This window comes from Protopterus annectens, chromosome 1.part1 (assembly GCF_019279795.1).
Source record: "Protopterus annectens isolate FY-2018-M chromosome 1.part1, PAN1.0, whole genome shotgun sequence".
Classification (NCBI taxonomy): Eukaryota; Metazoa; Chordata; order Ceratodontiformes; family Protopteridae; genus Protopterus; species Protopterus annectens.
The window spans coordinates 581,495,768-581,521,819 of record NC_056726.1 but is presented as its reverse complement, the minus strand read 5'-3'; the positions used below and the strand labels follow the sequence as shown (position 1 = coordinate 581,521,819).

General features: G+C 44.1%; 1 protein-coding gene across 1 annotated transcript in view; it reads right to left on the bottom strand.

Moving 5' to 3' along the window:
- Positions 1–26,052, bottom strand: part of PAIP1 (poly(A) binding protein interacting protein 1) — a 1,589,139-nt gene that overhangs the window by 506,535 nt on the left and 1,056,552 nt on the right. The window contains exons 8-9 of the mRNA XM_044076930.1: positions 8,325–8,442; positions 8,147–8,201 (exon numbers count right to left, since the gene is read on the bottom strand). Coding sequence (XP_043932865.1) covers positions 8,147–8,201; positions 8,325–8,442 — 173 coding nt within the window. The remainder of the gene's footprint in view (positions 1–8,146; positions 8,202–8,324; positions 8,443–26,052) is intronic.

Genomic DNA, 26,052 nt, shown 5'->3' with positions numbered 1-26,052 from the left:
CTGCAGATGCATACCTCTCGGACATCTACATTTATGGTAGGTACAAAACTGAGCTTCCCTTTGGCTTTGGCTTTCCCCAGTTTGGCTATGGTATTCTACCCATATGTTAGGACTGCAGATGCATCCTTGAAGGACATAGTACAGTTTTGTACCTACCATAAATGTAGATGTAGATTGTAGATGTAAATGTAGATGTAGGTTGTCCTGCCTCAGGCAGCCCTTCGGTCGGCCGGATTCCAAAGTCTGGGTCTGGCCTCGGCTGATGTCGCACTTCACCCGACGTCATAGCTGCTGTGAATTGGGTATAAAGGCATCAGCCGACGCCATTTTCCTCAGTGTTTCTTGCCCCAGATGCCAGGTGCCCTCTAGGAAGGCTAAATTTGGATAAATGCAAATGATTCCAAACAGTAGAGAGCAAACAATATAAGCATGTATATACATATATACAAACAAATACACCATAATAGATTCCCCCAGCTAGCTACAAGATGGGCAAATACCCTAGGAGTACCACAGAGGGGAAGGAGGGTGGGTAATCCTGACTGCAGATGCATACCTCTCAGACATCTACATTCCCCCAAACTGGGGGAGGAGGCACTAAGATGATTATGGTGTAGTTAAGATCCCTTGCAAAACAGCAGTTGCAAAGCCTGCTCGGGATCTGGAGTATAAAGGTAGATTATAATGCTTGGCAAATGTATGCACGGAGCTCCAAGTAGCAGCTTCTAAAATGTCTTTGGTAGCCACTCCTCATAGGAAAGCTGTAGTAGTGGCTGTAGCCCTTGTGGAGTGAGGTCTGATGTTTTCTGGAGTTGTCTTTCTATGAAAAGAGTAGCAAAATCTGATGCAATTTCCTATCCATTTTGAGACTGTCTGTTTTGAAATTGCTTTTCCTTCCATTCCTGTTGCATATGCTACCAGAAGCTGGTCAGTTTTTCTGTTGGTCTTGGTTCTGTCCAGATAGTAGCGCAATTGCCTGTGCACATCCAAGGTATGTAGTAGTCTTTCCCCCCTGTTCTGTGGGTTGGGGAAGAATGTTGGTAGGTGGATTGCTTGGTTCAATGATAACCTGGAGACCACTTTTGGCATAAAAGTAGGATTAGTTCTCAAGGACACTCTATCCTGATGGAAGATAAGGCAGGGCTGTACTGCCATTAATGCCTGTAATTCAGAAACCCTTCTTGCTGAAGTGATTGCAAGCAGGGAAGCAGTTTTCCAAGATAAGAACTGTAATTCTGCTGTTGCTGCTGGTTCGAAAGGAGGAAGTGTTAACTTTTCCAGCACAAAGTTAAGGTCCCATATGTTAGGACTGCAGATGCATCCTTGAAGGACATCAGTATTTTGTAGTGTTTTTACTCTAGGAAGGCTATGCAAGCCGAGGTGCTAAGTGTTTCATTAAATTCGCTTACTTCTTGGATCGGTGGTCCTGGTGGTATTTTATTTTTTTAAGTTGTATTTGAAATTTGAATATTTCTTTGCCTGCAAAAAGCAATGGCAGGAGCCAGGCATTTTGTGAAAACTCTGGGAGCAGTGAATAAGCCAAAGGGAAGCTCAGAGAACTGAAAGTGCAGATATCCTACCCTGAAAAGTAGATATTTCCTGCATGATTCCCTGAATGGGTTGTGTAGGTAGGCCTCTTTTAGGTCTAGGGTGGCTAGCCAGACATCCTTATAAAGCATAGGTAGTAGTTGCTGAAGGGTGAGCATTCTGAATTTTGGTATCACCTGGAAGGTGTTTAGAATGGATAAATCAAGGATGGAGTGCCAGGTGCCCTCTTTTCTGGGTACCAGGAACAGCCTGGAGTAGAAACCTTGACCTATCTGTTCTGCAGGAACATGTTTTATTGCCCTCATGGAGATCAGGGAAAGGACTTACTTTTTGGCCTCTGCCCACTGTTTGGAGGTTGAGCTGGGAACCCTTTTGGGATTGGTAGTGTGTGGAAAGAAAATTTGTATCCCTGGGACACTATGTTGAGGAAGAAACCAAGAACCCGCAGGGAGGCCCAAAGTGCACGATTTGGACCAAGATACTCCAAAATCTTGAAATAATCCAGCACATAGAAGGCTGGCATAAAATAGATTAAATTTACTGTGGCATATCAATAAAGCACGCAAAGGATGAAGCAAACCAGTTTTGGCTAAAATTAGCCTTCTTCAGTGCAGCACAAACAAATTACAAGGCAACTTATTTTGGCTGCACTGAAGAAGGCTAATTTTTAGCCGAAACTGATTTGCTTCATCCTTTGTGTGCTTTATTGATATGCCACAATAAATTGAATCTATTTTATGCCATCCTTCCATGTGCTGGATTATTTCTAGATTTTACACTATGTTGAGGACCCAGCGGTCATTGGTAATGGTGGCTCAGGTGCTTGCGTGGAAGGAGAGTTTTCCTCCTAGGGGCAAGTGCAGGTGGGCAGAGGGAGGGGGTGGAAGTGGAGAGTCATTGTGTGTTCTCACCATGAGGGGGTGGCATTGCACTCCCTGGTTTAGAAGTGGAGGTACTCCACTGCTTTAATCTCTGCATTCCCTGTGGCTGTTGTTTGGGGGGATCTGCTTCCCCAGGGTCTGAGCTGAACTGACTGGGAGGGGGCAGGAAAGGACCAGTGTTTGGAGGGGCAATGCCTACAGAACCTGGGTGGCTGGACCTGCAGGAAATCCTTAACTGTCTGAATAGATTTAGCTTTTTCTTCCATCTTTTTTAAGACCTCCTCTGCCTTGGTGCAAATAAGTTGTCTTTGTGCAAGGGTGCATCCAATAGTTTAGATTTGACATGGTCTGGCAAGGGCTGTTCCTTAAGCCAAGCATGCCTTCTAAGGACAGAACTGGTGACTGCTGCCCTGCAAGATGCTGCTAAGGCATCAAACCACAGTGTAAGGTGTGCTTAGTTACTTGACTTGCAGAATGCATTAAGTCTTGCAACTCTTTATTTTCAGCACAAGCAGGAAAAGTTGATATTTTTTTATTTGAGGTGTTCCATGGTATGCTGCTGGAATTTTAGCATATGGAAATGACATCTTAGTGCTCTAATTGCAAGAGTAGCAGAGGTGTATACTTTTTTACCCCATCTGTCTAATGCGCGGGAAGCCCTGTCTGAGGGGGTGGGATTCTTAAGCAGAAGTTGCTTTAATTCCTTTAAGGCCCTTGGGAGATAACCTCAGGGTCAGCAGTAGGATTTTTAAAAAGAAATTTGAGAGAGTCAGGGACTTTGTAATACCTGTCAGGTTTCCTGGGAGGGGGAGGGAGGGTGTCAGGAGTTAAACTAGATTCCATGAAATCATCCACAACTGCCAGGACAGGAGGAATGGCCAGGGGTCTGTGCTGTGGAAGATCTAAAAATTCCCCGAGTCTCTTTTTAGACTGAGGGTAGTCCTGACATTCCCATCGGAAATGCTCCCTTAAAGTATGAAGGGTTTCCCCAAAGAAAAAATCTTTGGGTGGAGAGGCTGAAGGAATGGATTCCTCTGTATCAGAATCCGCATAAGCAGAGAGGGGTTGCATGTCTTCATATTCAGAGGCATCGAAGTCATCGGACTCCTGTTTAGATAAGACTACTGCGGACAAATCTCTCTTTTTTTTGGAAGGGGTAGCTTGGCTTCCCCTGATCAACATTATAAGGTCTTCTGACATTTTAAGCATTTGAGACTGAGGCAAGGAAGCAGGTGCCTGAGATGGGGTCGTCGGTTTCTTGGGTGTGGTTCATACCCTGGGCCTTAGAAATTCGGTAGTTTTCGAAAGAACAGAAGATGCAAAAGAAGTAGTCAGTTTGTGTCAAGAATCGGTAGTGTAAAGCACTTCCTCGGAAGCTGGTGCCTGCTCAGCGGCTCCAGACCCATCCAAGATAAGACAACCGCAGGATCCTTAGTCGATGAAGAGTTCTGTGGCATACCAGACTCCGAAAGGGTCTCATTAGCGGCCTGCGAATTCACAGAAGCAAGCATCAGGGGCTGCGAAAGCGCCTCACTGAAAATGGAGAACTGACAACTAGCTTAATGGAAGCATCATCGGTAGGTTTGGACCTGTGCGGTCTGTCTCTGTCTTTATCCTTACGTTTTTTTCGGAAGATCTGATGCCGGATGGCTTACCGAAACCATATTAGAAATAGAGGACAGAGAGTGAAAATACTTGGCTGCAATAAGGGCCCGACGACGTATAGTTCTGGCATTGAACAAAGCACAAAAGCGAAAGCAGAGGACGTCGTGGTTTGGGCCTAAGCAAGTGACGCAGTAAGAATGAAAGCATGTGTGTGGTATTTGCTTTCCACAGGTGAGACAATTGTTAACTTTCTGACATCGGTTAGGGCAAGAAAAAAGGATCCCCAATGGCGTACTTAGCTTTAGAAGACTTCAACTTCAGTTCAGAAAACGAAACTCAGGTAGTGGCCGGCTGGCACTCGTGCGAACTGCTTCTGCTTCATGTTCCTCGGCAAGAAAGACTGATGTAATGGCATCGGCTGCCTTACTCTATACCACTGACGACCTGACGTCAGTCCTGAAGTGACAGCAACCAACGCAGAAATACTAAGCCTCTGGTATTCGGGTCGACTGAGGGCAGACGACATCCCAGGCTGTGTACTACATAAACTTCAAAATGAAATGGCACCTCACCTAAGTGTCATGTTTAATCATAGCCTCACCTCAGACTTTGTGCCCACTGAGTGGCGCACAGCTACAGTTATCCCACTCCACAAGGAGGGATCCACCTTGGATCCCGGCAACTACTGCCCCATCAGTCTTGCGAGCCTGATCTGCAAAGCCATGGAATGTATTATCATGGAACTTATAAACAAAGACATTGGCAACCTTCAAACACTGGACCCGACGCAGTTTGGGTTCGTGAAGGGCCGATCTCGTCTCCTGAACTTGACTGACTTTTGTGAATCAGACTCCAGAGCCGTAGACAAGGGTAAGGTGGTCCACACAGCCTATCTGGACCTTGCCAAGGCCTTCGACACCATCCCCCACTCTGGAATCATAGATAAACTTACTAAACTGGGCATTAATCCCTTCATCACTTGATGAGTTGCCAACTGGCTTACTGACGGAACCCACACTGTAAAAGTAGCCAACTCCAAATCCAGCTTCAGACAAGTGGAGTACCTCAGGGTTCAGTCCTGGGACAGTTCTTGTTTGGCATCTACTTCTCTGAAGTACAGGCCAACACTATGGGACTCTGGATAACAAAGTTCGCAGATGACTGCAAACTGGGAGCCATTACTGAATCCCCAAATTATGTGGATATTCAACAAAAGGGCCTTAAAGAAACAGATGTTTGGTGCCAGAGCCATGGGTTCAAGCTCAATGCCAAGACATGTACAGTTATCCCCTTTGGGAAAAACCATGTACCCGTGAATTACCACATAGGTGGCAGTACACTAAACACCAAAAGTGTGATAAGAGACTTAGGGAAACAGGTGGACAGTGGTCTCACCTTCGATAACCACATCGCCACAACAGTCAGGAAATCCTTCTATGTGGCACACCTCATCACTAAGGGTTTTTAATCCAGAAAAAAGGCGGTCATTGTCCCACTGTACTCATCCCTCATTAGACCCATTATAGAATACAACGCCCTGTTTGGTATGTACCTCTCAAGACACCTGCAACTGGAAAGGCTGCCGAAATACCTCACTAAAAGAGTCACAGGCCTAAAGCAGATCCCCTATGCTGACAGTCTAAAAAAAACTCCACCAGTACTCTGTCACATATCGTCTACTCAGAGGCGATCTCTTCTTAACATACAAGGCCATGTCAAACCCACAGCTGTTGGACATGCTACACTTAAAGAAATCCCAATCCTTCAGAGACACACGCTGCAGGGACCTAAACCTTGTCATCACAATGAACAAAACATGCAGGAGGGATAGGTTCCTGACCCAGAGACTCCCCAGACTCTGGAATAGACTGTCAAGCAGAGTGCCTCTTTGGCCCTCTTCAAAAGGAACCTTGATGATTGGATGGGAGCTAGGACAGGACTAAAACTATCCTATCCTTGGTAATACTCTCAGCCACTCTTATACCTATATCCTCACCACTACCTATCTCCTCACCTCTTTTGAAAAGGCAAATTGCTACTACCTCAACTACTCTCCTAAACAAACATCTATATATAACAATGCCCTTACCCATCCCCAAATAAATATCACCTCCACTTCTAGTTACTTGCTACCTAAATATCATCGACTTACACCCATGAAATTAAACCAGCCCACAATAAAAAAATTAAAATATCTACCTAGCCTTAATTCTTACCCTCTTTCTGTACTAAAATTACCCACCTTAAAATATGGTGACATCCACCCTAACCCAGGCCCTTCTAATCTCTCTACTTCACCTATTCTTAGCTCCTCCCCCAACACCCTTACTACCCAGACCAGTCTCTCTGACTTCTTACTAATAGGTCATCTCAATATCCGCAGTATTAACAAAGTTGCCTATCTCCATTCCCTTCTAGATATTTACTCCTTTGATATCCTCTGTCTTACAGAAACCTGGTTAAAACCCACAACTAAGGATAATGAAATAATCCCCCCAGGGTATAATATACTGTGACACGACAGAGTAAAATGCAAAGGAAAACGAGTAGCCTTACTGTTCAGAAATGAACTACACATCTCCTCAATACCTTATAACCCACCTATAGATAGTAAAGTTGAACTCTTAATCACTAAAGTTCAACTCAATTCCACCAAAGCACTTTATATAATCTGTGTCTACCTACCCCCAGGTAATAACATTTCTACAATAGAGGATACCCTATGTTGGATATCTATTACTTTCACACAAGAAACTATTATTCTAGGAGATGTCAATACAGACTGGAATAGTATAAATACAGATAATCCTTCTTCTCATATTACTCTGCATGGTTGCAATCAAACTATCTCCACCACCACTAGAATTAACAAACCAAAAAATAAAGAAACTATACTAGATTGGATACTAATCAATAAAGAAGAACATACTTATAAAGTAGGGACCTTGCCTGATGATGCAAGCGATCACATGCTTACTTACATCATTAGACAAAACAATGACATTACCAATGCCCCCAACTATAGGGCTTCTCGAACCAAGAAAAACTTTCAGCCTGTATTATTTCAAATGGAACTTAGTGCCTGCGACTGGAACCCTCTAAAAACTCTCCCTCTTGAAGAAGCTGCTATATATTTCAATAACAAATTCTTAACAATCCTCGACAGGCATGCACCAAAACGATCTATTAGAGCAAAATCCAAACCTGCCCCCTGGCTCTCAAAAGATACCAGACAAAAAATATTACTTAGAAATAAATCCTGGGCTAAGTGGAGAGCAACCAGAAATACCCCAGATCAACAAACCTTTAGACAGTTGAGAAATGCTACAAAAAAAAGCTATTCTCTCTGACAAAAAAAGCTACTATTGCAACAATGTATTGTAATAATGTCTTGGGGTTCACTGCATATTCATACTGTAAAATGACCTGAAGGTGAATGATGTATTTAATATAGTGTGTCACTTAGTCTTCCTAGAATTTAAACTATAATACCTTTTTGTTTATTATAAACATTTTTGGTGTGGTGGTGGTTGTTTATATGTGGAGCTTTTCTCTCCAGGCCTCTACTGAAAAAGGAAATATATCCAGCTGGACCAGCCCGGTCAACAAATGTAAAATAAAAAATAAATAAAAATTCACCCCGGGGATCACATCAGTTACCCTTCTAGACAGGGGTCCAGGGAAGTAAATACTATGGGAAGAAATAGCCCGAGAATTGGTATGGCTAGGCTTGTATAGGCCCTAGGGCCAATAGCCTAGTACCAACCTATGAACCTATGTGATGACTGCAACAGTGAAACACGAACATCTGTCTGATGATTGGAAAATACCCCTATACTTCATGAGGGCCTCTTCTTCCTACAGAAATGGGGAAGTCTGGTAGGAGATAAAGCAGCCATGTATTACCAGAGAGACCCTCAGCAGTCAAAGCATGGCCCCTCTTTTGACAGGCTTCAGAATGTATGTGGGATGTCTGCCTAAAGAAAACTCTGCCAAAAGGGGGAAGGTCTTCCAGAATTTCTGGGAGTATTATTGGCCGCAATGACCTAACTAATTAAACAAAATGCCTTTATACTGCTCCACATTTTACATAATTACTAACAATGACATACCTGGATCATCTGCAGTAAAAGGAATTCCTTCTGAGGTATAAAAAGTTGGCTCATTCTAAAAACAGAAAGTAAAAACATAAATACACATTTACTCTTATACATGCTACTTAAAGTATGAAAAAAAATCTATAGCATTAAAAACAATTAATAGTTTAAAAGTTGCATACAATGGACATACCATAAAATAGTTTGGGTCATTTTCTGGCGTTGCTTCATGGTTTGTTGTGACAGTATAAATTCTTCCCCAATTACTGGATCTCAGCTCCACTAATTTCAACAGCATGTATTTTACATCTCTGAAAAGGCACACAAGCAATAGTCAAAATTACACAGATTTAAACACTGAACCTATTTTTCAAACCACTGTACAGCATTTCAAGATTAAGTGCCATTTTTCCTGACACAAAACTATACACTGTGGGATGCTATTGTGCAAAGATGTTTCAGGAGTTTCAATACACCCATTTTGGTTTAAGAAAAGTAACCAATAACCTGAAATGCTGTATGAATTATCCTATGTTTAAATAGTACTGGGCTGACCGTCCCTGAACACCTGCCTGACCCCGCCCATTTTCAGAGATAACTGGAGGTGCTCACAAAATTACAGTATATATGAAGCAAAGTAGTAGAATGTAACAAACTACAAGTGGTTATACATGGAACAGATAAATTTATTACACAGCATAATGTGAATGAAGCAGATGACAAACTGGATGTACTGATTTAACCTATAAAAAAAGGTGAACTAAAAAGATAAACTGTACAGGCTGGTGTAACCAATTAACAATTGTAAATTACAAAACATGCACACGAGCACAAGTACATCAAGAAAAGAAAATGGACGAAATACAGTTTGAGAAAGTTAGGCGGTGCGCAGAAAAAGACAAAGGGTGGAAATGAATATGAGATGGCTTGTGGTTATGTATAGTTCTACACCAGAAAGGAATTAGATGTGGCTAAAAACAAGAAGTATCATTATTATCCAATGAGCAAGCACATCAGCCTGCAAACTTACAAGACTGAATAAGAATGTGAAATGACCAACGGCTATCTAGACCCTGATGTCAGGAAGGAAGGAAGGACTGATGGAAAAAAACTAAGGGTAATGCTGCTCAACGCCAGAAGTCTAAATCTCAAGATGCAGGCACTCGATGCACTTATCAGCATGGAGAACATCGACGTCTGTGCAGTAACTGAAACCTGGTTCAAGGCTCCTGAGAGCACCCCAGCGCTACCAGGCTACACCTCGTATCATGCTTTTCGGCCCCAAAACCCAGGCCGAACCATAAAGGGAGGGGGGGTGTCCATATTCATCAAGGACACCCACACCTCCAGGTTAGTAGCAACACATGAAGCATCAGAGACCATACAGGTGCAACTAACCATAGGCAAAACTGCTATACAACTGGTAGCATGTTACAGACCACCCTCCCAATCTCAGGAACCCCACTCAGCCTTCCTGAAGACATTGGAGGATATGAATGTATCACAAAATACCATCATACTGGGAGACTTCAACTACCCAAGCATAGATTGGGTACATTATTCTAGCCCTAATACCCTAGCCCAAAGGTTCCTGGAATTCATAAATTCAAATGCACTGGAACAACTAGTCACCTCTCCCACTAGGGGAGATAATATACTAGACCTGATCATCACAAACATGGGGACAAAATGCTCCACACCGGAAGTATACCCCTCACTAGTGAGATCTGACCACAAACTAATCACCCTGGATATACATATCCCACCTCCACCCCCAGCACAAAAGACCACAGTGAAAAACTTCTTAAAAGCAGACTTCACTCTTCTTAAGACTGAGATGGTATCCTTTAAGCCCACTGTGCCAGTGGATACACATCCCACAATGCCGAATCCTTTACAAATGCTTTCTATGGACATCTCCAAGAATGCATGGATCATGCAATCCCAAATAAATCCAAGTCACTCTCCACCAAAGGCAAGCGTCCTGTCTGGTGGACCTCAGCCACTAACAAATTGTATAACAAAAGAAGGAAGCTACTGCACGTCAGAGCAAAATCCCATGAAGGGAAGACACCTCTGATCAACATTAGCAGAAAACTACGTTCTCTCATAAAAACATCCAAGGACAACTTTGAGAGAAAAATCGCTAAGGACACTAAAGATAACCACAAAGCCTTCTTCAGCTATGTTAGAAACCTGGGCGGAAACCCTCAGATATGCTCAGAGTTAGTTCACAACAACAAAAAATACACTGAACCCACAGATATTGCCAACTTTCTGGCTGACAGGTTCAGTGCAAATTTCTCCCCTCCCTCACCCCCAAAAGAAGAAATACTTATCCCAGCTGAATGTAATCTCCCTGTCATCTCAGATGTCCAAGTGAGAAAGTACAGTTTTGTACCTACCATAAATGTAGATGTCCGATAGGTATGCATCTGCAGTCATAACATATGGGTTGTCCTGCCTCAGGCAGCCCTTCGGTCGGCCGGATTCCAAAGTCTGGGTCTGGCCTCGGCTGATGTCGCACTTCACCAGACGTCATAGCTCCTGGGGTATAAAGGCATCAGCCGACGCCATTTTCCTCAGTGTTTCTTGCCCCAGATGCCAGGTGCCCTCTAGGAAGGCCAAATTTGGATAAAAGTAGAAAATTCCAAACAGTAGAAAACAAAAAGTATATATACATATACACATACAAACAAATACACCATAATAGATTCCTCCAGCTAGCTAAGAGAGGGGTAAGTACCCTAGGAATAACACAGAGGGGAAGGAGGGTGGGTAATCCTGACTGCAGATGCATACCTATCGGACATCTACATTTATGGTAGGTACAAAACTGTACTATGTCCTTCAAGGATGCATCTGCAGTCATAACATATGGGTAGAATACCATAGCCAAACTGGGGGAGGAGGCACTAAGATAATGATGGTGTAGTTAAGATCCCTTGTAAAACTGCAGTTGCAAAGCCTGCTCGGGATATGGAGTATAAAGGAAGATTGTAATGCTTGGCAAATGTATGCACGGAGCTTCAAGTAGCAGCTTCTAAAATGTCTTTGGTAGCCACTCCTCGTAGGAAAGCTGTAGTGGTGGCTGTAGCTCTTGTGGAGTGAGGCCTGATATTTTCAGGCGTTGTCTTTCCATGAGAAGAGTAGCAGAATCAAATGCAATTTCCTATCCATTTTGAAATTGTCTGTTTGGAAATTGCTTTTCCTTGCACTCCTGTTGCATATGCTACCAGAAGCTGGTCAGTTTTTCTGCTGGTCTTAGTCCTGTCCAAATAGTAGCGCAGTTGTCTATGTACATCCAAGGTGTGTAGTAGTTTTTCCCCCCTGTTCTGTGGGTTAGGGAAGAACGTAGGTAAATGAATAGCTTGGTTCAAGGACACCCTGGATACCACCTTTGGCATGAAAGTAGGATTGGTTCTCAGAGACACTCTATCCTGGTGAAAGATAAGGAAAGGCTGCACTGCCATTAATGCCTGTAACTCGGATACCCTTCTTGCTGAAGTGATTGCTAGAAGGAAGGCAGTTTTCCAAGATGAGAGCTGTAAGTCTGCTGATGCTGCTGGTTCAAAAGGGGGAAGTGTTAATTTTTTCAGCACAAAATTGAGATCCCATGTAGGCAGAGGTGGTTTCCTTGGAGGTTTTACATTTTTGATCCCTCTTAGAAACTGTCTGAGGAGAGGATGAGAGAAGATAGGAGGGTCCATGTTGTACTCTGCTGAAATTGCTGAAGCATGAATCTTAATGGAAGAATAGGACAGGCCATTGTGGAATAGTTCTGCTAAGTATTCTAGGATGTGTGCTAGGTTTGCCAGTGTGACATTTGTTCCCTTTGATGCACTCCAAATGAGGAATCTCTTCCATTTGGCTGAGTATGTTTTCCTTGTGGAGGGTCTGCGAGCCTCCAGGATAATGTCCTTGACCCTCTGAGATAAAACAGGTTGGTTTTGTTTTATGCAATTTTCCAGGCAGTTAGCTGCAGCGTTTTCAAGTTTGGATGCAGGGTCTTGTAGTTGTTCTGCTAGAAGTAAAGGCCATAGAGGTAGAGGCCATGAGTTCGTCCGAGACATGCTTCTCAGTAGCGGGTACCAATGCTGCCTTGGCCAGTCTGGAGCTATCAGAATTACCTTTGGCTGTTCCTCCCTGATCTTCAGTAGAACTTTGTACATCAATGGGAGAGGTGGAAAGGCATAAACTGTCAGGGCCTTCCAGCTGAAAGAAAGGGAGTCCACCCTCCAGGCTTGTGGGTGGTATTCTCTTGAGCAGAATTTCTTCAGTTGGTGGTTGAGTGGGGAGGTGAACAGGTCTATCTCTGGCATTCCCCATTTCTTTGTTATGTTTTTGAAAATGTCTGGATGCAGCATCCATTCGCGATCATCCGTGGTAGTTCTGCTTAATCTGTCTGCTAGTGAGTTCTCTTTTCCTGGTACGAATCTGGCCTGTAGTTGAATGTTGAGATTCAGGCCTAGGTTCCACAGGTCCATTGCCATCCGGCATAGAGGGTAGGAGTGCGTGCCTCCCTGTTTGTTGATGTACCACATGACTGTGGTATTGTCCGTCCTTATCAGCAGGTGTCCTTGCTGGAGGAATGATTTGAATCCCTCGATTGCATGCTTCACTGCCAGCATCTCCTTTAGATTTATGTGTAGATTCAGCTGGTCTTGGGACCATAGGCCTTGGATACACTTGTCTTCCATGTGTGCCCCCCAGCCTAGGTCTGAGGCGTCCGTGGTGATGGTCTGCCTTGGTTGTGGTTTGTGGAAAGGCAACCCTCTGTTGGTCTGGCAGGCCTGAGCCCACCACAGGAATTCTTTTTTCAGGCATGGAATGATTGGTATCATGGTTTCTAGACTGTGCCTGTGTTGAGACCATACATTCCTTAGGTACCATTGTAATTTTCTCATATGCAGCCTGGCATGTGGGATCAAGATTATGCAGGATGCCATGTAACCCAGGGCCTGCAGGACTTTCCTTGCAGTAAGCCGAGTTTGTCTTGTCAATTCCATGAAGTAGACTGGTAGTTGCTTTTGTTTTTCTTCTGTGAGAAAAGCCATCTGAGTTATTGTGTCCAGTTCTGCACCCAAAAATGTTATTCTTTGGGATGGCACTAGTCTTGACTTCTGTATGTTGACTGTGTATCCCAAGGCTTGCAGCAGTTGTATGACATAGGCCAAATCCTGTATTATTTTTGTCTTGTTGTCCGCTTGTATTAGGCAGTCGTCCAGGTATGGGTAAATTTGAATTCCCTGAAGCCTGCAATGTGCAATTACTGATGCCAGGCATTTCGTGAATACTCTGGGCAGTAGATAAGCCAAAGGGCAATGCTGAGAATTGATAATGCTCTGATCCTGCAAGAAATCTGAGGTGTCTTCTGCAATCTGGTCGATAGGGACGTGCAGGTATGCCTCCTTGAGATCTAGAGTCACCAGCCAAGACTCCTTGCCCAACATGGGAAGAAGTTGCTGTAGGGTAAGCATCTTGAATTTTGGTACAATGAGATATGTGTTCAGTGCGGACAAGTCGAGAATAGGCCTCCATTGAGTTTCTTTTCTTGGTACAAGGAATAGTCTGGAGTAAAATCCTTGGCCTTGTTCCATAGATGGTACCTTTTCTATTGCTCTCATCCTTAGTAAGTTGATGATTTGTTTTAGAGCCTCTGACTTCTGGCTTGGTGGAAGGTTTGGCATTCCTCTCTTTTTTGGTAAAGTGTGGAAGTGAAACCTGTAGCCTTTGTCTATTGTTTGCAAAGTCCATTTGTCTCCTGTAATGCAATGCCAGTTTTTTGAAAATAAAGCTAGCTTTCCGCCCAAGGGTGCTTCCAGTTGCTCCCTGGTAGGCGGTATCAGAGCCAAGTCATTGTGTCTGTCCTGTGGAAATGGTTGCAGTCACAGCTGTGGCGGTGCTCCTCTGGTTGGCAGGTTGCCACTGACGGCCCCTGTAGGCACCCCTTGATTGACCCCTGCCTCTTGGGCGTCTATTTCTGCCTCTCTGTCCTCCGGAGGTGTCTGGAAAGGACCAATTCTTTGAAGGCCAGTTTCTGCTGAACCTCAGAGGTTGGACCTGCAGAAAATCCTTGACTGTTTGCACAGATTTTGCTTTTTCTTCCACTTTCTTTAGAACCTCCTGTGCCGGGGAGCCAAATAAACTTTGTTTCTCCATAGGAGTTTAGACTTAACGTGGTCTGGCAAGGATTGCTCTTTTAGCCAGGCATGCCTTCGAATCACTGCTCCAGTCATAGCTGATCTAAATGAAGCCTCCAGTGCATCACAGCCACATTTTAAGAAATGATTACTGACCTGTTGAGAGTTGTGTACCAATTCCTGAAGGGACTTACGGTCAAAAGGATCAGGAGAAGAAAGCTTTTTGTTCAGCTGATCTAGCAAAAATTCCTGGTACTGTATCATGTGAAATTGACAGTTTAAAGCCCTGGCAGAAAGAGTAGCAGATGTATAAACCTTTTTACCCCATCTCTCTAATGCTCTTGATTCTCTTTCAGAGGGTAGGGGTTTTTTGGCAGAGGCAGCTGCAACACCCTTAGGACCCTGAGAAATGGTTTTTGGGTCTGCAGCATGGGCCTTATACAAGTGAAAGTGAGAATCCGGGACCCTGTAATATCTGTCAGGTTTGGCAGGGGCCGGGGGAAGAGAATCAGGGGCACAACTGGCATCATTGTATGCATCATCAACTGATAGTACAGGTGGTATGGCTAAAGGCCTATGCTGTGGCAAGTGTAAAAAGGTCCTTAGCCTTTTTCTAGAATCAGAAAAATCCTGACCCTGCCATTGGAAGTGTTCCCTCATTGAGTGTAGAGTTTCCCCAAATGAAAATTCTTCTGGGGGGGGAGGCAGAAGGAATGGAGTCGTCTGCATCCGAATCCTCATAATGTGTGTATGGTCCTTCCTGATGGTCTGATAAATCTGATCCATCCGAGGAATAGTCGGAGGAGAGAGGTTCAGGGGGTTCAGGCCTAGGCCTTTTTTCAGGAGGGGGTTGTGAGGCCCTGTCTGGGTGAGGTTGGGATCCCCTGATCAGAGAAATAAGGTCCTCAGCAAGGCTGAGAATCTGAGAACTTGAGGAAGGCCTGTGAGGGGGAGCTTTTGTAGGTAAGGCCTTGGAAAGTTTAGCTGCTTTAGCCCTGGAGAAGGCCTTATAGACATAGAAGCAGGGGGTCTAGCTGCCCCACCTGCAGGAGTAGAGATGTCCAACGGAATGGTGTCGGACAATTCTTGTGTGCCTGCTTCTTCAGTAGGAATTTCTGTAGCCGACTCTGCCGGGGCCACTGTGGCCTCGGTTGACTGAGACATGCTTTCGGCTGAAGGAAGAACCGAGGACTCTGTTTCTGCTGAAACCGAGACACTTGCAGTAGGCCTAACCGTGGTTTCAGCCGAAACCGCGGGCCGCGAGTGTCGGTCCTTATCCTTGCGTTTTTTGGCTAAATGTGTAGTCGGAGTCTCCGACAGCATTTTATATGCAAAAGCGGGACCAAAAAACTCTTCTGCAAACTCCGACCGACGTCTAAGTGTCCGTCGGTTGAAGGAAGCACAGGCTAAACAAGCTGATACGTCGTGGTCTGGGCCTAAGCAAGGAAGGCAGTAAGAGTGGAAATCCTTATGAGGTATTTGTTTCCCACAAGTTAAACAATTATTTACTTTGTCTGACATCGGCTGAGGCAAGAAAGAGTCCCCAACGGGGTACTTAGCTTTTTTAGAAGTCTTCGGTAGCTGAAATCTCTGGATCTGACCGACCGGCACTTGCGAACAGCTTCTGCTTCAGGCACCGCGCGGCAAGAAAGACTGAGGAAAATGGTGTCGGCTGATGCCTTTATACCCTAGGAGCTATGACGTCGGGTGAAGTGCGACATCAGCCGAGGCCAGACCCAGACTTTGGAATCCGGCCGACCGAAGGGCTGCCTGAGGCAGGACAACCCATATGTTATGACTGCAGATGCATCCTTGAAGGACATCTGCCCTAAACAAAGCTAAAAACACAGCATCAATGGGACCTGACGGTATCCCGGGTTGCATGTTACGTGAACTCCAAGAGGAGCTAAACCCACACATAAAAATGCTATTTAACCTTAGCCTTACTTCAGGATATGTACCTGAACAGTGGCATACAGCAACAGTGGTCCCACTCCACAAAGGGGGTACCTCTACAGACCCTGGAAACTACCGCCCCATAAGCTTAACCAGCCTGGTCTGCAAAGCTATGGAAAGAATCATTATGGGACTCATAAACCGAGACATAGGGGATCTACAGACACTTGGCCCCACCCAGTTCGGCTTTGTAAAGGGCAGATCCTGCCTTTTGAACCTGGTTGACTTTTTCGAAACCGTCACTAGAGCCATTGATGAGGGCAAAGCAGTCCATACAGCCTACCTGGACTTGGCTAAGGCCTTCGACACAATACCCCACTCAGGCATCATAGATAAGCTCAACAGCTTAAACGTTAACCCTTATGTCACTAGATGGGTTGCAAACTGGCTAAAGGACAGAACCCATAAAGTTAAAATCGCTGGAGCAATGTCAGACTCAAAGCCAGTCACAAGTGGTGTCCCACAGGGATCTGTCCCGGGACCTCTCTTGTTCGGCATTTATTTCTCAGATGTTAAAGCAAACATGGGAGGGTTGTGGCTGACAAAGTTCGCAGATGACTGAAAACTAGGCGCCATAGTCGATACAATAGCGGACACATACATCCTACAAAAAGGCCTCACAGAAACGGACAACTGGTGCCGGAGTCATGGCCTTAAACTAAATGCCAAAAAATGTATAGTCATCCCCTTTGGGAAAAACAAAGTACCCACAAATTATCACACAGACAGCAACCCACTGAGTACGGAAAAAGTAATCAGAGACCTAGGGACCCAAGTCGACAGCGACCTCTCATTTGACATCCAAGTTGCCAAAGTGGTTAGAAAAACATTCTACCTTGCACACCTCATCATGAAGGGATTCACATCCAGATCCAGGGATGTCATTGTACCCCTATACTCCTCCCTCATCAGACCCATGATCGAGTACAATGCCCCATTTGGTATGTACCTCACCCGGCATTTGCAACAGCTGGAGAGACCACAAAAGTACCTCACCAAGAGGGTCAAGGGTCTCCAACATATGTCTTATTCTGCCAGACTAAAGAAACTTCAGCTCTATTCAGTAGCATACCGCCTGCTCAGAGGTGATCTCTGCCTGACGTACAAGGCCATGTCCAATCAGGATCTGATGGACATGCTCCACCTCAAAAGATCCAAATCCATCAGGACCACGAGAGCTAAAGACTTAAACCTCGGCACAAGTATGAATAGGACATGCTGGAGGGATAGATTCATAACCCAGAGGCTTCCCATGCTTTGGAACAAGATCCCAGTTCGTATTAGGCAGAGCCCCTCACTGACTCTCTTCAAGAGAAATCTTGATGAGTGGATGGGAGATCGTAAGTTTACCCCAGGTGTCACATCTGTGTCACTGCTAGACAGGGGCACAGTAAACTAATTCTATTATACAAGGGGACCTTCATTGTGTCACTACTAGACAGAGGCACAGTATTCTAATTTTATTCTGTACACTTTTGTACCATTTCACGGGGTGGCAAAAGCCACATCACTATGGCTAGGCTTACAAATGCCCTAGGGCAGATAGCCTAGTACTATACTATGAAACTATGAGTCTTTACAAGATGCAAGCATACAGGAAATTCAATTTTATAAAGCGACTACAAACAAAAGCATAATAGATGAAAATTTAATACGGATACTAAAAGTTTACAAATATATGAGATAACTCTAGAGACCATCTTAAATGAATACCTCTTGTCAATGCATATAAGAAAAAATGTGTGGAACTGGGATTACAGCTAAGTGACACTCCATAAAAGAGGTACAAACTACAATACATTATTTAAGACAATCTTCAGGTCTGCTGATAGATCACAATCAAAATAGCCACTGTTACTCAATATTCAGTTATGAACAGCCTCAGGAATGCATTCAAGGGATTTTTCATATTAGGGTTAACATTACATTTTTAATAAAGAAGACAAAACTGTGGGTTGATCAGCAACATTCTCATGTTCTTTTCTTCCAGAGGCAAACATCAACAGGCACGTCAGTTTAACAGTACCAGATTAGTAGGTAAAACTGCAACCTCTAGGTCCTACCAACAGTACTTAAAATATCAAGGTACTAGGAGGAAGAATGGATCTGCACCAAATTCAGGTTCCACACAACTATTAGGACAAGCTTATACAGAAGCATTAATTGAAAGAACAACATGCTAGGTATGTAACAAACCTAGGAAGGGGATTCTCCTTGATTTACCAGAGAAAGAAGCAACAGTAAATCTGCAGTGATACAGACGAAGAATGAAATCTCAAGAGGGGCTGACCCATCAATGAGATACTGCTTTGTGCAGTTTGCATATGCATTACTTTAGAAGTTCAATCAAAAGGACAAGTAATTAGAAGAGGATGTACAAAGTACTTTAGCCTACTTTCATTTTAAGGGGATGGCATCACAAAGCTAAAGGTTGGATGACAAAATGTGTAGGACTAAAGAAAGTAAAGTTGTGTAAAATCTTACCAAAACAGTAGATATCCTTCTCTTCACTGCTGCAGTACTCTAAACAAAAGGGATCTCCCGCCCAAGGCAGTATGATGCTTGGCCAGCATACCGAAGCCTAATGATCTTGTATATGCTGTACGTAATACTTACGCACCCCACACAGAAAATAGGGCATAAAAGGGAGCATTAAGTGTGATGTACGGCAGCTACGTAGAACTGAATTGCCCTAGAAGAGAACAGTCTCTACAGGACAAAGATGTCCACATGCATCCAGAAGGAAAAATGTAGAAGAAAAAGGGGAAACCCTCAGCCAGACGGGAATCTAAAACAAAAAAAAAAGAACAAAAGGGGGTTGCAGGGAGGGAGTGAATACTTCAAGAATAAAGGGAAAGACATTTACGGTTATGGTAAGATTTTACACAACTGTACTATGTCCTTCTGTATCAGTGTTGCAGTATTCTAAAACAGAAGGGAGAGTAAAAAAGCTTAAGAAACAGAATGGGAGGTGGAAAACCTGCTCTGGCCCTAGAAGCCATATCCAACTTATAATGCTTAGTAAAGGTATGCAATGAGGAACAAGTAGCAGCTTCAAGGATGGAATTAGTATACAAGTTCTTGAAGAAGGCTCAAGAGGCAACAGTCATAGTGGAATGAGCTCTAACAGAAACAGACCGAGATTTGCCATGAAATGTATAACAAAAGGAAATGGCCTTAGATATCCAGAAGATGATGGTTTACTTAGAAACAGCCAAACCCAATGTCATGGTATAAAAGTAAACAAAAAGCTATTCAGACTTGCAACTCGCCTTAGTTTAATCCAAATCATACATGAGCTGTCTGTGGAAATCCAAGATCTGCAGGACTTTTTCACTAGCAGACTGAGGAGAAGGGAAAAAGGAATGGAGTTGTACTGACTGATTCAAAGACAGCTCATTTACTACCTTGAGCATAAAAGAAGGATTAGTACGAAGGGACACCCTCTCTCCCTGTAAAAAAAACAAAAAAGGAGGAATGGCCATAAGGGCCTGAAGCTCAGAAACTCTCCGAGCAGAAGTAACAGCCATCAACAAAAAGTACAGTTGTGTACACTTACCATAAATGTAGCTGTTCCAAGTGTATTCACTGTTGCAGTCAAGTCTTGGGTCCTGCGTCGGATGCTGTCTCCTCTTCCATGACGTCAGGTCGTCAGAGGTATAAAACATGCAGCCGACGCCATTTTATTCAGTTTTTCTTGCCCCAGATGTCAGGTGCCCCCCAAATGCGGAGCAAATATATATATGAAAATTCACTTTTAGCAACATAAACTTTACCTTAATCAAAAAGCAAATACACCACAAAGGCTTTAGAGTATAGTGAAGGAAAGAGAAGTTATAGAAAATGGGGGTGGCGGGTGGGTAACCCAGACTGCAACAGTGAATACACCCGAGCATCTACATTTATGGTAAGTGTACACAACTGTACTATGTTCTTCGTGTTTCACTGTTGCAGTCACTACATTTGGGTAGAATCCCAAAGCTATGGATGGGAGGATGGAACTAAATAGCATTAGGAGTGGCTATAAAGCCCTGCAGAACTGCAGTGGCAAAGCCTGCCCTGGATTTGGAGAAGAGAGGCAAATGATAATGCTTTGTAAAGGTATGAACAGAGCTCCAAGTAGCAGCTTCTAGAATGTCTTTGGTTGGAACTCCCCTGAGAAAGGCTGCTGAGGTAGAGACAGCTCTGGTGGAATGTGACCGGATTCCCTTGGGTACAGGTTTTCCATGATGCAAATAGCAGAAACAAATGCAGTGGCTTATCCACCTAGAAACAGTCTGCTTAGATATAGCCTTCCCCTCTGATCCTGAAGTAAATGCCACCAGTAGTTGCTCAGACTTTCTTAGAGATTTGGTCCTGTTTAAGAAGAATCTTAGTTGTCTTTGTACAGCCAATGAATGCAGAATCCGCTCCCCCTAGTTCTGCGGATTTGGGTAAAATGTTGGCAGGTGAATAGTTTGGTTAAGAGCCACACTGGAAACCACCTTAGGCATAAAGGAAGGAATGGTTCTGAGGGACACCCTTTCCAGGTAAAATGTAATAAAAGGCTCCACAGCCATGAGAGCCTGTAGTTCTGAAACCCTTCTTGCTAAAGCGATTGCCAAAAAGAAAGCTGTTTTCCAAGATAAAAACTTTAAATCCGCTTCCAGCACAAAATTGAGGTCCCATGCAGGAGTTGGTGATCTTCTGGGACGCCTTAAATTTTTGGCCCCTCTAAGATACTTTTTTAGCAGAGGTTGAGAAAAGATGGGAGGCTCCGTGTTGTAATGAGCCGAGATGGCAGAGGCATGGATTTTTATTTAAGAGAAGGACAGGTCCTTGTCAAGCATCTCAGTCAAGTATTGTAAAATCTGAGGGATATTTGGTTTTGCTGTGTCCGTTCCTTGTGCTTGGTTCCAAGCAGAGAATCTCTTCCATTTATCAGCATAAGGTTTTCTAGTACTAGGCCTTCTGGCTTCCAAAATGACATCCATAACAGATTTACTGAGAGGTGTTGTTTGAAAAATTACATGATCAGCCATGCTGCAAGGTTCAGAGTTTGGAGCTGAGTGTGCAGAATTTGATTGTTCTGCTGAGGCAGTAGATGAGGTATTTGAGGCAAGTTCCAAGGGAGGAGTTGAGACATATTCCTTAGAACTGGGTACCTGTGCTGGCAAGGCCAGTCCACAGCAATTAGGATCATTTTTGGTTTTTCCTGTCTGGCCTTTAGTAAGACCTTGGAAAGAAGAGGCAGAGGGGGAAAGGCGTAGGCTGATAGATGTTTCCAACTGAAGGATAGGGCATCCACTTTCCATGCTTGTCTGTAATAAGTCCTTGTGCAGAATTTGTCCAGTTGATAATTTTGGGGAGAGAGGCAAATAGATCTATGTCTGGGCTCCCCCATTTCTGTGTTACCATGCTTAAGACTTGTGGATCCAGTTTCCACTCATGCCGGTCCATAAGATTTCTGCTTAGGTCATCTGCCAGAGTATTTTGTTTTCCTGGCAGGAATTGAGCTTGACGATGTACTTGGTAAGTCAAGGCTGTGTTCCACAATGCCATGGCTAGTCTGCAAAGGGGGTAGGAATGTGTACTCCCCTGCTTGTTTATGTACCACATAACCGTGGTGTTGTCCGCCTTTATCAGTAGTTGTCCTGGATGAAGTAAGTCCTTGAAGGCTGTCAGGGCATGCTGAACAGCTAGCATCTCTTTCTGGTTGATGTGCAGATGCATTTGTTTTGGGCTCCATATGCCCTGAATGCATCTCCCCGCCAGGTGGGCCCCCCTAAGCATAGTCTGATGCGTCTGTAATTAGGGTTTGGGTGGCAGGGGTTAGAGTGAATGACCATCCCTTGTTTTGGTGTCATGTCTCTGCCCACCAAAGAAACTCCTGTTGTAGGCAGGGAATGAGAGGAATCATTGTTTCCAGACTGTGACAATGTTGACTCCATAAACTTTTTAGGTACCACTGAAGTTTCCCCATATGCAGTCTTGCATATGGAATTAGTAGAATGCAGGATGCCATGAACCCCAAAGCCTGCAGAATTTGTCTTGCAGATAACTGGGTTTTTGTTGCCATCTGTTTGAAGTACATAGTCAGTTGCCTTTGTTTGTGTGGCGTAAGGTAGGCCATCTGGGCAGTTGTATTCAAGCTTGCACCCAGGAATGTAATTTTTTGAGAGGGTAGCAGTTGTGATTTCCTTTTGTTTATTGTGTACCCTAGGCATGTTAGAAGCCTTTTTACAAATGCCAGATGTTGAAGAAGAATGTCCTTGTTCTCTGCTTGAATGAGACAGTCGTCCAAGTAAGGATAAATTTGTAGGCTTCTTTGTCTGCAAAATGCATTACTGGTGCCAGGCACTTTGTACAGACCCTGGGCACAGTAGATAAGCCACAGGGCAGTGCAGAGAATTGGTAATGCATAAAACCTGCCTTGAAGCGGAGGTATCTTCTGCACGATTCCCTTAATTAGGATATGCAGGTATGCCTCTTTTAAGTCTAGAGTCACTAACCACGCGTTATTACCCAGCATAGGCAGTAGCTGTTGTAAAGTCAGAATTTTGAATTTTGGAATGTCCAGGAACGTGTTCAAAATCGATAAGTCCAGTATTGGATGCCAGGCATCGTCTTTTCTGCGTACCAGGAACAGTCTTGAATAAAAACCTTGTCCTTTTTCCTGTTCTGGTACTGGTTGAACAGCCCCCATATCCATGGGGGACGTAAAGTACAGTTGTGTACACTTACCATAAATGTAGATGTTCGAGTGTATTCACTGTTGCAGTCATTACATTTCGGTAATCCTGCTGGCAGGTTGCCCTCAAAAGTCTTGAGTCCTGCATCGGCTGTCGTCGCCCATTCCTTGACGTCAGGTTGTCAAGGGTATAAAAGAAGCAGCCGACGCCATTTTCTTTAGTTTTTTTTGCCCCAGATGGCAGGTGCCCCAAAAAGGGTAGTCAAAATTTATATCTATATATAAAATAACATGCAGCAATATAAACTTTACCTTCATCCATAAGCAAATACACCACATAGGTTGTATAAATAAAAAAAGTTAGGTTCCATCAGAAGAAAATGGGGGATGGCGGGTGGGTAACCTGGACTGCAACAGTGAATACACTTGAACATCTACATTTATGCTAAGTGTACACAACTGTACTATGTTCTTCGTGTTTCACTGTTGCAGTCATTACATTTGGGTAGATTCCCAAAGCTATGGTTGGGAGGCTGGAGCTAAACAGCATTAGGAACGGCTATGAGACCCTGCAGAACTGCAGTGGCAAAGCCTGCTCTGGACTTAGAGTAGATTGGCAGATGATAGTGCTTTGTGAAGGTGTGCACTGAACTCCAAGTAGGTGCCTCTAAAATGTCCTTGGTTGGTACTCCCCTGAGAAAAGCCTGCTGAAGTGGCTGCAGCTCTGGTGGAATGTGACCTAATGCCCTTAGGCATTGGCTTGCCATGGTATAAGTAGCAGAAACAAATGCAGTGGCCTATCCACTTTGAAATAGTCTGCTTTGAGACAGCCTTTCCTTGTGATCCTACAGTATATGCCACTAGTAATTGCTCTGTTTTTCTGAAAACTTTGGTTCTGTCCAAGTAGAGTCTAAGCTGTCTGTGTACATCCAAAGAATGTAGAAATCTTTCCCCCTTGTTCTGTGGATTTGGATAAAAAGTTGGCAGATCAATGGTTTGGTTAAGAGCCACACTGGACACCACTTTAGGCATAAATATTGGGTTTGTCCTCAGGAGACCCTGTCCAGATAAAAAATGATAAACGGTTCCACAGCCACGAGTACCTGTAGCTCTGAAACTCATCTTGCAGAAGTTATTGCTAGGAGCAGAGCTGTTTTCCAAGATAAAAACTTTATATCAGCAGTAGCAGCTGGCTCAAAAGGAGGCAGGGTGAGTTTTTCCAAGACATAGTTGAGGTCCCATGCAGGCATTGGTGATCTCCTTGGAGGCCCTAAATTTTTGGCTCCTCTGAGGTACTGTTTTAATAAGGGATGAGAAAAGATTGGTGGCTCTGCATTGTAATGAGCCAAAATGGCAGAGGCATGAATTTTAATAGATGAGAAAGATAGGCCTTTGTCCAGCATCTCAGTTAAGTATTGTAAAATCTGAGGAATATTTGGCACAGCTGTATCTGTTCCTTGTGCCTGGTTCCAAGCACAGAATCTCTTCCATTTTCCAGCATAAGATTTTCTAGTACTAGGCCTTCTGGCTTCCAAAATGACATCCCTCACAGCTTTGCTGAGAGGTGTGTTTTGTATGACTACATTATCCGCCATGCTGCCAGGTTTAAAGTCCTGAGCTGGCTGTGCAGGATCTGATTATTTTGCCGGGACAGTAGATGCGGTTACTTGAGGTAGGGTCCAAGCTGGGCATTGAGACAAGCTCCTTAATATTAGGTACCAGTGCTGGCGGGGCCAGTCTGGTGCTATCAGTACCATCTTTGGCTTCTCCTGTCTGACCTTTAGGAGTACCTTGTGGAGGAGAGGCAGAGGGGGAAAGGCATATACTGATAGGTTTTTCCAGCTGAAGGATAGGGCGTCCACTTTCCATGCTTGTCTGTGATAAATCCTTGTGCAGAATCTCTTTAGTTGGTAGTTGTGAGGGGAGGCAAATAGATCTATGTCCGGGTATCCCCATTTCCTTGTTATCATGCTGAAGATTTGTGGATCCAGCAGCCACTCGTGGGGATCCATGAGGTTTCTGCTTAGTTCGTCTGCCAGAGTATTTTTCCTTCCTGGCAGGAATTGTGCCTGCAGATGTACTTAGTAAGTCAATGTTATGTCCCACAAAGTCATGGCTAGTCTGCAAAGGGGGTAAGAATGTGTGCCCCCCTGCTTGTTTATATACCACATGACTGTGGTGTTGTCTGTCTTTTTCAGTAGTTGCCCTGGTTGAAGTAGGTCCTTGAAGGCTGTCAGGGCATTTTGAACAGCTAGCATCTCTTTTTGATTGATATGTAGATGCATTTGGGTTGAGGTCCATGTTCCCTGAATGCATCTTCCTACCACGTGGCCCCCCCAGGCATAATCTGATGCATCCATTGTTAGTGTTTGCCTGGCTGGGGGAAATGTGAATGGCTGTCCCTTGTTTTGGTGACAAGCCTTTGCCCACCATCGAAACTCCTGTTGCAGGCAGGGAATGAGAGCAATTATAGTTTCCAGGCTGTGGCAATGTTGAGTCCAAACACTTTTTAGGTACCATTGAAGTTTCCTCATATGCAGTCTTGCACATGGAATTAGTAGGATGCAGGATGCCATGAAGCCCAAAGCCTGCAGAATTTTTCTTGCAGATAACTGGGCCTTTGTTGCTAACATTTTGAAGTAGGTAGTCAGTTGTCTTTGTCTGGCGTAAGATAAGCCATCTGGGCAGTTGCATTTAAGCTTGCACCCAGGAATATTATCTCTTGAGAGGGTACTAGTTTTGATTTATTTTCGTTGATTGTGTACCCTAGGCATGTTAGCAGTTTTTTCACAAACGCCAGATGCTGTAGAAGGATGTCCTTGTTCGCTGCTTGAATGAGACAGTCATCCAAGTAAGGATATATTTGTATTCCGCTTTGCCTGCAGAATGCAATTACTGATGCCAGGCACTTTGTAAAGACCCTGGGCGCAGTAGATAAGCCAAAGGTCAGTGCAGAGAATTGGTAATGCATTGAGCCAGCCTTGAATCTGAGGTATCTTCTGCATATTTGTCTGATTGGGACATGCATGTATGCCTCTTTTAGGTCTAAAGTTACAAGCCAAGCGTTCTTGCCCAGCATGGGCAGTAGCTGCTGCAAAGTCAACATTTTGAATTTTGGTATATCCAGGAATGTATTCAGAATCGATAGGTCC